Source organism: Aphanomyces invadans (genome assembly GCF_000520115.1).
Source record: "Aphanomyces invadans strain NJM9701 unplaced genomic scaffold supercont1.10, whole genome shotgun sequence".
NCBI classification, from domain to species: domain Eukaryota; phylum Oomycota; class Saprolegniomycetes; order Saprolegniales; family Verrucalvaceae; genus Aphanomyces; species Aphanomyces invadans.
The window spans coordinates 112,256-122,727 of NW_008580155.1; the positions used below are offsets into that span (position 1 = coordinate 112,256).

General features: G+C 55.0%; 7 protein-coding genes across 11 annotated transcripts in view; 5 read left to right on the forward strand and 2 right to left on the reverse strand.

Annotated features, from left to right (window-relative positions):
- The window catches only part of H310_05678 (hypothetical protein), a gene marked incomplete at both ends in the record, with an annotated part of 1,860 nt that extends 834 nt beyond the window's left edge, over nucleotides 1–1,026 (forward strand). The window contains one exon of the mRNA XM_008870449.1: nucleotides 33–1,026. Within this exon, the coding sequence (XP_008868671.1) occupies nucleotides 33–1,026 (994 nt within the window). The remainder of the gene's footprint in view (nucleotides 1–32) is intronic.
- Nucleotides 1,027–1,253: 227 nt separating this feature from the next.
- Nucleotides 1,254–2,061, reverse strand: H310_05679 (hypothetical protein). Its single transcript, XM_008870450.1, has one exon. It carries the CDS (start codon nucleotides 1,909–1,911, stop codon nucleotides 1,570–1,572), a length of 342 nt encoding a protein of 113 aa, XP_008868672.1. The 5' UTR covers nucleotides 1,912–2,061; the 3' UTR covers nucleotides 1,254–1,569.
- A 76-nt stretch (nucleotides 2,062–2,137) lies between these two features.
- On the forward strand, nucleotides 2,138–2,746 carry H310_05680 (hypothetical protein). Its single transcript, XM_008870451.1, has one exon. It carries the CDS (start codon nucleotides 2,202–2,204, stop codon nucleotides 2,514–2,516), a length of 315 nt encoding a protein of 104 aa, XP_008868673.1. The 5' UTR covers nucleotides 2,138–2,201; the 3' UTR covers nucleotides 2,517–2,746.
- Nucleotides 2,747–3,370: 624 nt separating this feature from the next.
- Nucleotides 3,371–4,876, forward strand: H310_05681 (hypothetical protein). Its single transcript, XM_008870452.1, has 2 exons — nucleotides 3,371–4,299; nucleotides 4,353–4,876. Exons 1-2 carry the CDS (start codon nucleotides 3,396–3,398, stop codon nucleotides 4,727–4,729), a joined length of 1,281 nt encoding a protein of 426 aa, XP_008868674.1. The 5' UTR covers nucleotides 3,371–3,395; the 3' UTR covers nucleotides 4,730–4,876.
- A 10-nt stretch (nucleotides 4,877–4,886) lies between these two features.
- On the reverse strand, nucleotides 4,887–5,653 carry H310_05682 (hypothetical protein). Its single transcript, XM_008870453.1, has 2 exons — nucleotides 5,073–5,653; nucleotides 4,887–5,008 (listed from the first exon to the last, which is right to left on the reverse strand). Exon 1 carries the CDS (start codon nucleotides 5,620–5,622, stop codon nucleotides 5,152–5,154), a length of 471 nt encoding a protein of 156 aa, XP_008868675.1. The 5' UTR covers nucleotides 5,623–5,653; the 3' UTR covers nucleotides 4,887–5,008; nucleotides 5,073–5,151.
- Nucleotides 5,654–5,711: 58 nt separating this feature from the next.
- On the forward strand, nucleotides 5,712–8,941 carry H310_05683 (hypothetical protein). Of its 4 annotated transcripts, XM_008870454.1 has the most exons (11): nucleotides 5,712–5,950; nucleotides 5,999–6,425; nucleotides 6,484–6,541; nucleotides 6,589–6,669; nucleotides 6,818–7,124; nucleotides 7,271–8,065; nucleotides 8,121–8,194; nucleotides 8,266–8,324; nucleotides 8,378–8,504; nucleotides 8,582–8,692; nucleotides 8,744–8,941. In XM_008870454.1, exons 1-11 carry the CDS (start codon nucleotides 5,760–5,762, stop codon nucleotides 8,785–8,787), a joined length of 2,274 nt encoding a protein of 757 aa, XP_008868676.1. In that variant the 5' UTR covers nucleotides 5,712–5,759; the 3' UTR covers nucleotides 8,788–8,941. The 4 variants fall into 4 exon arrangements, with proteins under 4 accessions (XP_008868676.1, XP_008868678.1, XP_008868677.1 ...); XM_008870456.1 differs by having other exon boundaries at nucleotides 8,266–8,504; XM_008870455.1 differs by having other exon boundaries at nucleotides 8,582–8,941.
- Nucleotides 8,942–9,015: 74 nt separating this feature from the next.
- On the forward strand, nucleotides 9,016–10,357 carry H310_05684. 2 transcript variants are annotated; one of them, XM_008870459.1, is made up of 2 exons: nucleotides 9,016–9,060; nucleotides 9,110–10,357. In XM_008870459.1, the coding sequence occupies exon 2, from the start codon at nucleotides 9,190–9,192 to the stop codon at nucleotides 10,213–10,215; it is 1,026 nt and encodes a 341-aa protein (XP_008868681.1). In that variant the 5' UTR covers nucleotides 9,016–9,060; nucleotides 9,110–9,189; the 3' UTR covers nucleotides 10,216–10,357. The 2 variants fall into 2 exon arrangements, with proteins under 2 accessions (XP_008868681.1, XP_008868680.1); XM_008870458.1 differs by having other exon boundaries at nucleotides 9,016–10,357.
- The last annotated feature ends 115 nt before the right edge of the window (nucleotides 10,358–10,472 follow it).

Genomic DNA, 10,472 nt, shown 5'->3' on the forward strand with positions numbered 1-10,472 from the left:
TTCTACGTCTTGTTTACCGTGCTCAACTTGAGCGGTGTGGCGCTGTCGTTCCGCGTCCAGGTCGCTACGACAGTGCTGTCGGTCGTGATCCTCCTTGTGTTTTACGTGGGCGCGATCTCGAAAGTCGACTACGGCTTGTGGGTGAAGCAACAGGACTGGGAGTGGAAAGACGGCGCGCCTGGCCTCGTCAACGGGTTCTCGTTCGCGATGTGGTTCTTCCTTGGAATTGAAGAGCTGCCGCTTGCTATCGAAGACACGATCGACCCGCACGTGAACATGCCGAAAGGTCTCCTTTCGTCCATCGCGACGTTGCTTGTCCTGGCATTTGCAACGTCCTTCTTCAACACGGCCATCGCGCCAGGGGCCGCGGCCATCTTTGCATCGGCGTCGCCGCTCTTGGACGGATACAAGACTATCTTTGGCGACAACAGCGTCACATCAGGGTTCTCTTGGCTGTTAATCGTCGGCCTCTTGGCGAGCTTCCACTCGTTCATCTATTGCATGGGACGCCTCGTGATGGCGATGGCCCGCGATGGATTTCTGCCATCCATGTTGGCCAAAGTCCACCCGGTACGCCAAACGCCGACGGTCGGCATCCTCGTCGGATCCGTGCTCGGCTTGGTTACGGTGATCATCATGTATTACGCGATCGGGTTCGTACGCCTTGGCGCAGTACTCATCAATTTGGCTCTCCTTGGGGCCCTCATCTCGTACGCTTTCCAACTGGCGTCGTTCCTGGCGCTGCGCATCCGCGAGCCGGATCTCCTTCGCCCGTACAAATCTCCTTTCGGCGTGCCTGGGGCGATCTTGTGCTTAGTCTTGGTAGCCTACGCCGTCTTTACGATCATCCACCAAGGATCGGCCAGCACAGATTTTTTGGTGTCGATCGTGATTGCGGCCATATATTTTGTCGTGGGTGCCGTCTGGTTCGTCGGGTTCGCTCGCCACCACATCCATCCGCTGCGCTTGCTCCACGACGGCTACGTCCATGTCGAGTCGCCCGCTGCGAAAGGAACCACCGTGTAAGGAACCGTGTTCTGCACTTGGTATTCTGGACCATGGTGGAATTGGCGAGGTTGACCCTGTGGTAGCCCTTGACAACGTTAGAGACGTGGTTTGTAGGAGAGGTATTGTCACGTCAATCAATGGCACGACCGGGGCTTCCATTTTATCGAACTATGGGCACCGCTCTCGCATGATCGGAGGGACGAGGCAAGTGGCGGCGTCCTGACGGTCTCCGTACGAAAAGAGTTGTCGTGCGGCGCCATCACAATGCATGCTCCCTGCGGCGGACCTCTCGGTGGCAAATTTTATCACGAACTGCGCTACGCACTGTTGAGTTGTTGATGGAAGGACTACACAGCGTCGGCGCTCGTCCATGGAGATGTTGGCACGGCCGTAGATTGTGGGCAATGCAGATTGCACGAGCAGCCGGCAGGCATTCGAATCTCCTGCCACCGACGTCTTTGCTTAGTTTTGGCTTACACGACCGTCGCATTAAGAGCTGGGGATCACGTTGACGAGGACAATTGCTCATGGAGCCCAGACGCGCTCGTCGTCCGTCCAATTTCACAGTCTGCAGATAGGTGTCGAACGATCGCTGTCTCCATTTGAGCCAAAAGTTTTTGTCGGAATCGGCTGGCTCGAACGCGATCTCTCTCGATCTTGGTCCTGTCGGCTAGACAAGAGCCAACCCAACGCCCACCCTTCTGACGTGTTTTGACGAGGGATTGCGTTATGTGCGGACGTCTGGTGCCGTCTCAACTTGGCTCCACCCTCCCCCCGTTCTTTCGCCCGTTGCTTGAACTCGAACCATATCGTGCGCACAAAGCGCGATTCGATGATGCTGCTACCGTTCATGAATCTACAGTATCGACCGACGCTGACGCGACCGGTTTCGGCAATTTGCATGGCTGGTGCATCATTGGGTTCTGGCACACTGCGGCTGGCACATGCGCGCGACTATACAGCATTGAAACGCTGGGATGCGATCAATATGGCAATGGAAACGTCCCCTGTAAGGTGGAAGGGGTGCATGCCGTGGTTTGGATGATGGGTTGGTCTGCCGTTGTAAAAATATCGTCAAGACATTGCCATCCATCAGCAAGGCGTTGGCCACCTATTTTTGACGAGCTCCAGAAGGAGCGTTCCACTGCAAGCATTGCACAACTGCTGCACGACTGGAACTAGCTTCACAAAACATGGACGCTGCCACCGACGACAATTGGGCTTGCCCCGAATGCACTCTACTCAACAAACTCTTGGCTGAAGCGTGCGAAGCGTGTGGCGCCACGAGCCCCCTCGTCCTAGCCGCGCTCGCGGCGCAGTCCGAGTCGACCGAGCGTGAGCGAAAAGATTCGGAGGAATCCAATTCGTCGTCCCGGCCATCGCGTGGGTCATCCATGGACGAAGACTACAAGAAAGCCGTCGACTTGGACCCGTGGTCCCAGGCCGAAGACGAATGGGCTCGAGTCGAAGCGACCCAAGCCACGAAGACAACCAAGCCGCGAAAATAGACGCGCACGCCTTCTTTTTTAGCGGTGGAAACGTGGCAGCATTGCCGCCTTGAACAACTTACTTGGCTACACACCACCCACCAATGCATGCTGCGTCTCGGGTGACCTGGTTGAATGACAGGGACTGTAACACTAAGCCCACATTACTTTAACCACCGACCTAGCCTGGTCGGGTAGGATAAAGTCTTGCTGCGTCGAGTCGTGATAATCGATTTCGTAGATGCCACGAGGCGGGTGAGACTTCTATGGCGAAGATCACAAACAATGAGCGGCAATGAACATGGGCGCTGATGGATGGTTGGGACGGAGCGGGACTATCCATCTACTAACTCACTCAGCTCGATCTGTTGCCGGTAGATACCGAATATGTAGCGGCGATGCTACATTGAGTTAAAGGCCGATAGTAAGGAGTAAGGACACACGTGGGAAGTGGCAACTTCAACCGACTTGGACGAAACTGAGCTGTCGCACAGCTACGAGGCTGTGGATTTGCATACGATTGATGCTGTTACTAAATACTCAGCACGTATGACTTCCACATGACACGGCCAAACACGACCGGTTTCGTCACCTCACCCGTGCAACAGCTATCCAAGGCTCTCGGCGTTCGAAGTCGGTTGCCCAGTACCATCGTCGCTCTCTCAATATTAAACTGACTCAACATGGCTCTGCACTCTTCGTTGTGGTCCGATGAGTTGCATGTTTCGCAGGCCGCCATGGGTTGCCCCTTCAAGATCTTCTACGCACCGTTTCGTACACGTTACGTTACAATCATTTTTTCTAACATACAATAAATACAAACGTACGTTACACTCGTACAAGACAAGGTACACGTAAGAGGCACGTTGCGATTTCTTCGACAAAAGCAAGTTAGCAACCATGTTGGCGCACGACGAAGTGGTGGACTACTTCTCGCTTCACAAGCGCAAGTCGAAGGAGGTTGATGTCGACATGCTGGACTACGAATACGTGGCTTCCTGCTCGGACATTGACCTCCTGAAGAACATCTTGGTTGTGTTGAAATCTGGCAAGGAAGGGCGGTACCCGCAACTTGAAGCCGCTGTTGAAGAGCGGCTCATGGAGGTCTTGCCCCCATCCGAGAAACAACGGATTCTTCGCATGAAAGCCCGCCCGTCGGAGGCGGATATTCACAACGAGACAGCGTCTCTAACGACGTGGGAAGCTCAGATGGCCGCCAAGAGCGCTGAGTTGGACGCTGCGCGGAAAATGTCCCATCGATCCGTGCCGCCACCTCGAGGTAGCGAAATTTCTGGGGGACCTGCGACTGCAGTTCGCCTCTCAACCAAGCAAGCTGCTACGCCAGTGCCCAAGAGAGAGAAGAAAGCGATCCATGCTTACGATTGGCGTGCGTGGGAGAAATTTGATGTTGAAGCGGCAGAGCGTGAGCTCGACATGGAGGACGTACGCCGCAAAGAGATGGCGAGGCAACAGCAGGAAGAACTGGCGGCACGACAGGCTCGGAAACGGCTGGATGATGCCGCTATGCCGGCTTCTGTGGACGTGGATGCTATGTCGTCTGCAGAGAGGGACGTGTGCGCCGCGTTGGAGAAGCAAAAAGGCAACGAAGCATTCCGAAGCGGGGACAACGATGATGCTGTGCGTGCCTACTCCCGCAGTCTCGCGTTCGATCCTTCGAGCGCTGTGGTGTTTGCCAACCGGGCACTCGTCCACCTCAAGCTGAAAAACTTGAGCTCGGCCGAGGACGATTGCACGATGGCCCTTCGTCGCGATCCGCGCTACTTCAAAGCATGGTCCCGTCGAGGTATTGCCAGTCGACGGTGGAGTCAACCCATAGACTCATATGCATTTGCATAGGCATGACGCGTTTCCGACGCGGCAAGTACGAAGACGCGATCTCGGATTTTGAAGTGGCACTGCAGTTGGAGCCTCAGAATCGAGAAATCCAAAAGCTCCTACAAAAGACAAAGGAAAAGTGGGCGGAAGTCGACGGGACGAAAGCCGACAGCACAGCGACGACACCGGCCCCTGTCGCGACGTCGCAGCCCGCTGCGCCATTTCAACGCTTCGAAATCATCGAGTCCGACGACGATGATGATAAAGACGACACAACCCCCACCCTCGAGAAGAAGCAGCCAAGGAACCTCGATGAGCGAAATGGAAAGCCTCCTGCACAACCTGCGGAGGACCAGCCATTCCAGCGCTTCGAAATCATCGAAGACGATGACGAGTAGCGATGATGATGCTGGGCTCATCGACGAAGGGCGTACAGGAGTGGTTTATACCTTTGTTAATTGATCGAATGCCCCACTGATGCAATGCACTCGTTGCACAGGTGAGCCTAAACTTGAAAAGGGGCTAGCCACCACCACCAAAAGGACACGGCCGGGTGTGGCATGCCCGCAAGGGCATCTTCGGTTTCAAGTGAAGTCGATGTTCCATCGAAGATAATCCGTTGAATGAACGGCATCTGCCTATGTTGGTAGATTTGATCGGCGATTGTAGAACGTAGTCTAGGATATCGCTTTGAGTGCCGTGGTCTCTACCCAGTAACTCGCCAGGGCGATGTCGGCGTACCAGGCAAAGGAAGTTGAGGTGCATAAACATAGTTTAATTGAAGTGTGATGGGGGGTATAGTGTGAAGGCGTTGGCAGAGTTATGGCTGCAGCTGAATCACGCCAAGACCAGGCTTGGACGTGGTCAGGAAGTACGATCGAGAGTCGCCAAGCGACAACACGACAGCTTTGAGGACGTGGCCGGGGCGGAACATCTCTTCCAATTGCAACTTGTCAATGTCGACCGGTCGAACATCTTCTTTCCGCAGAGTCCCGGCAAAGGGTTCGTGCAACACGACATCGTTGACAGCGTGAATGTCAACCTGCACTTGAGATGACGTCACTTTGGTCACCTTGGCCACGACAAAGTCGTCCACACGAAGCACGCCGGTCGACGCGATTCGCTTGCAAGTTGGACGTTCAACGTTCAGTGCTCCATGTAACACTGGAGTCACATGGCCCGCCACCGATGCAAAGATATTGCCGTTCAAGACGTACGTGCCGCTCCCGGCAGTGTAGTCGCCTTCCTTGCCGAGGCGCTGCCCTGGAACGACCGCCATCTTCGTTGCCATCGCTTGAGCGCAAGCACCAATTATTGTGTTGGTGGAAATCCAGATAATTGTACGGATAGTTTGACTCCTTTCGGTTATCCGGAAGGCAAGGTTACCACATCGGCCAGACTGCAGTGACAATCGCGACGGGCTTCGTGATGGGATTGCCGTTGGGCTGGAGCAGCCAAGGAAGCGGGATCGCCATGGGGGCAGTCCTCGGCATGTTCTGGATGCGCGTGATCATTGGTTTTACCTACTTGGAAGCGTCGTTTTACTTGATCTTTCCGCTGTCGCTCACAGTCGTCGTGCTGGAGGAAGAGCGGTCTCTCGGACCTGTCGTCGACGCCATGTAAGATACACATGCTTGTGTGGCTGCCTGTATTCATCCCTGCAGTAGACTGCGGAAGGTTAGCTCGCTTGTCTGGATGGCCATGCATGCCGACGCCCCTCCATCTATCGAGAGTTCAGTCGTGGAAGGGAATTGCGACGAAGACGCAACCCTCCTTCCACGGCCGTCTGATCCATCGTTGGATGTACACTACAAGGCCTCCAATACATCGGACCTCATCACCAGTGCCAACAGCTCGCTCTTCAATGGCCTTCAAGACGATCTTGTCGACCACGCCGTCATGTCTACTGGCGGGCCTATTTACCTTCAGGACACCACCACTGGTTTCTTCTTGAAGTATGTTGATGGCAAGGTCAAAATGACAAGCTCCCCCGACGACTCGTGCCTGTTTGAGTGGGTTCAAGGCAAGACCCACCACTGGGGCCTCTTGTCCATGGCGAGTTCGCGCTTCGTAGGCCAGAACATGTTATCCCAGGTGTGAATGGACCTGTTCATGGACCTGCCATCGTCATACCATTGTGGGATTCCGTTAGATCGTCGTGTCGGCGCGTAAACTGAACAATTGGGAAGCGTTCCGCGTGCTTCAGAACGGTACGAATACCCTCTCTCCTTCTCATCCATCACGGTGTACATCACAGCGTCCTTGCCTCCAACGTCCGGGGAGTTTGGTCTGTCCAGCCCTGTCCACCTCGTCCTCTGTTCTGCACGGTTCGGCAAAGGTATTGCGATCTCTCTTATACGCACCTCTTCAAATTCGGGAATGCTTTGATCCGATCACCTCTCGGCTAGCGACCCCAGAGGCGATCCCATCACCCTTGAATTGCTCGTATGTGGTTCCATGCAATGGCATGACGTCGGGTTGAATAGGCATGTGGGTGTCGTCTCGGGGCCAGGACGATGACAAACTTGTGGTGGGGCTGGCCAAGCACTTTCACGTGGCGCTTCGACTTCGATATGCAACGTCGCTGGACGTATTCCAGTCTGCCGCACTCCCATCCGCGTTACAATTGGTATCGCCATTAGCATCGCCCCTGTCGAGCAATTCTCGACGGAGCGTGAGCCCAGCGTCTCCAGGGGCTACGTTGGCCGATGTCGCCGCCGCGAAGTTTCCAATATCGTTCCATGAGGCCACAACGCGGACGTCGATTCTCAAGAATCATGCGCTGCCATCCAGGTACCCCTTCCTTCTTGCACAGCGGTGTGCGATGTTCGCACGATGTCGAATCCATGGATGCATGTCGCTTCAAGTCATGGCCTGGTCCTCGATCGTGACTGCATGCATCGCCCCGCTCCAGCAGTCTTACTCTCATGTGTGGGTAGTGTCACGAGTGCGACTTCGTTTGCCGAAGCGTACGACGCACTTCTTCCGGGCCACACAGACATGTGGCAAGTGCATCCCACCCATGGCAACGTCCGCAATGTAGTTTATCGCGTTGCCACGGCAAGCTCCGGCGGCGACCTGGTCGAGTTGCCAACGTCTCCCCGATCCCGAACGGTCGCAGGCGTCCTCGTCCATGAATTCCACCATCACGAGTACAATGCGGATGCAAATCAAGTCGTGTTCGAAACGAAGATGACACTGGGCGACGGACTCGTCCCGTCCTTCGCCATTGAGCTCATGTATTCAATGAAGCAGCAGTCCATCGTCCCGAGCAGTTCGGGTCGAGCGTCGTTCACCCAACCGCCGATGGCGCTTGACTGTCGTATTGGCGTGCTTTGGGCCAAGCCGTGCATGTTTGAAGGGTATGTACACTTGAGCGCCGTCCGCGCCGCGACGTTGCATGCGCAGCATCTCGTGGAGCACATGTCCAAGCCAAGTGCTGCGTCGCCCCCGTTCTCGACAACTTGGTGGACGATGAGCTTTGGAGCGCTGTTCGTGCACGAGATCCACAGACGCTTCGCCACCCCCACGCACGTCCTCGCTGTCCCCCGCGGCGTGTTTTTCGAGAGACCGTTGACCCCAGTGTACACGGCATCGTGGCCCATCACACCGACAGAGTTTCAGTCGCGGATGCTCACCGACTCGGCCTGGTTTTTCCGTGAACGAGACCCCGCAACGGTGCCGAATGCACTCGACATGAGCCCGTGGGCGCCATGTGCTGACGGACACATTCGGTACGGCAGCGACCATTTGCTCGATGGATCGTGACTGACTTAAGCACTACGTTAGGCTCCAGCGGTTCACGTTTGCTCTGGCCGGTCGCCAAGAGCTCGTAGAGGAGTTCCAGACGTATGCGATTCCAGGTACAATTCCAATCGATATCGTGAACGACGTTCGGGGCGCAGTGTACTCACGAGGATGCCACTACATGCAGAGCCGAATACACTGCAAATTGGACGCAAAATCACTCTGCCACGAAGCAAACTGTGGACGGTACGTCGTTCGCATGGACACAGACGATGGTGATGACGAAAAATGTTGCAAAGATGGACATCCGATGGGACTTTGAGCTCCAAGAAGACATGGTGTCGACCGTTGCCTGCGCCGTGGCGCTTCAATGGACACCCCCTCGGCCTGCTCGTGCCGAAGCCATCGAGAAGCACGTGATTGCAGGTGGGCTACCAAAGTCACCCATGCACTCGCCCTTGCGCTTCCTCTCCGCGACATTGATCACCTCAACTTTTTTGTAGTCATGCTGGCCTCCATTGAGAGATTCCACGTCCTCATTTCCAGCCAAGAAGAGGACGAGAACATGCCGTGGCCCGATCAACTCACGATGCCGCTTGTTGAAGCGATTGTGGGTTAGACCCTCATTTTGAATCTCCAACCACAATCACATAATTTCTCACCAGACGGGTTCGTTCACGAGCAAGGCAATAAACTCCCGTCCTGCTAACTCTCGCCAAAGCTTGGCTAGCAAACGCATGAATAGTATAGTTTAGTTCGTTTCCTTAGCAATGCAGAGTTGCTCTGGAGTAGCATTCCGTGGCCGACATGTGGCCAACATGGACTGGGTTCATTTTAATGTAATACAAAGTGTATTTTGGTGAGATCTTATGATGGATTGGTTCTGTTCAATTGGTCTGCGCAACCGAATGTTATCCGGATACGCATTCGTCAACTTTCCACGATGGCCGACGACGCACCTTCCTTTCTCACGCTCAAGCAGGTCAATGGCGATTCGCACCGCATTGAGATTGATGTGGCGGCTGTAACAGTGCTCGAACTGAAGTTGTCTGTACAAGCTAAGCTCAACTACCCTCCTGAGGCGCAGCGGTTGATCTTTCAAGGTCGCGTCATGGACGACAGGCAACTCCTGACTCACTACTCACTTTCGTCGGGACTCACGGTACATCTCGCAGTGAACACTAAGCTTGCTCCATCAGCATCTGCAGGTCAGTCTACTGTGCCTGCTTCTACGGCGTCACCCCCCAGTGCGACGCCTCCTGCTACGGCTGTGCTACAGCAACTCCTGCCACTCTTGCGGACACAGCCTGGTGGCCCGGCCGCCATTGCGACGTTGAAGAAGATGGCCGAAAACATTCTTGCCAACCCAACGGAGCAAAAATATATGAAAATTCGCCTCAACAACGAAGCCCTGAAGCGCAAGATTCTGGATATTCCTCATGGTTTGCAATGCGTGCAAGCTATGGGGTTTGCCCCTGGAATTGAAGACGGATACCTCGTAATCGTGCCGACTGCTAGCAACTGGGATCTCGTCGTGGCGTCCAAGCGCTCGTTGGATCAATTCGACGCTGCCCAGCAAGTTGCCTCCCCGTTCCAGCCATTTTTGTCGCAGCAAAATCCTGCATCGTTTCCGTCGGCTGCCCCTGGCAACATGTCACCCGAGTCACTTTTGGCCATGTTGGACAACCCCATGTTTGCTCAAATGGTGGCGTCGGATTCACGGCTCCAACAGATGGCCCAAGGCAACCCGATGCTCCAACAAACGCTCCAGAACCCTGCGCTCCTTCGGCAGTCCCTTCAAGCAGTCCAAAGCGACCCCTACATGCGTCAACAGATGCAGCAGATGATGAACAACCCCCAGCAAATGCAGCAAATGATGGCAAGTAACCCGATGTTTGGTGGCGCGGCCGCAAACCCTTTTGATGGTGGGTTTGGAGCACCAGGGCCGTCGCCAGCGGCTGTGTCTCCGTTCGGTGCCCCCGTGTCACTGACCAGCCAACAACCTTTTAATTCCCCAGCTCCCTCCACTTCCAGTTCCTCGACTGCCCCTCCCGCTGCGTCGCAAGTGCAAGCCCCGCTTCTATCCGAGGAAGACGAGATCGCAGAAGCCATTGCGCGGTCGTTGCGAGAGATGTAATGTAATCACATCGTAACGAAACTTTGTGCGAGGAAACCTGCTGAAAACATGTCCTTGCGCAAGGATGCATGTGCGGCGCGTTCACTGCCGCCACAGTTCCATTTCCCAAACTTGTAGCATGCATGATCACGATGCTAGTACGAACGTTTCTTCGCAACTACCACCAGCCAAACCGCAAACAGGCTTTGGAAGTTGCAGTGTCCTCACCAATCGCGAGATTTGACGACGTTTTAGGCTTGCCACACGCAATCAAAATG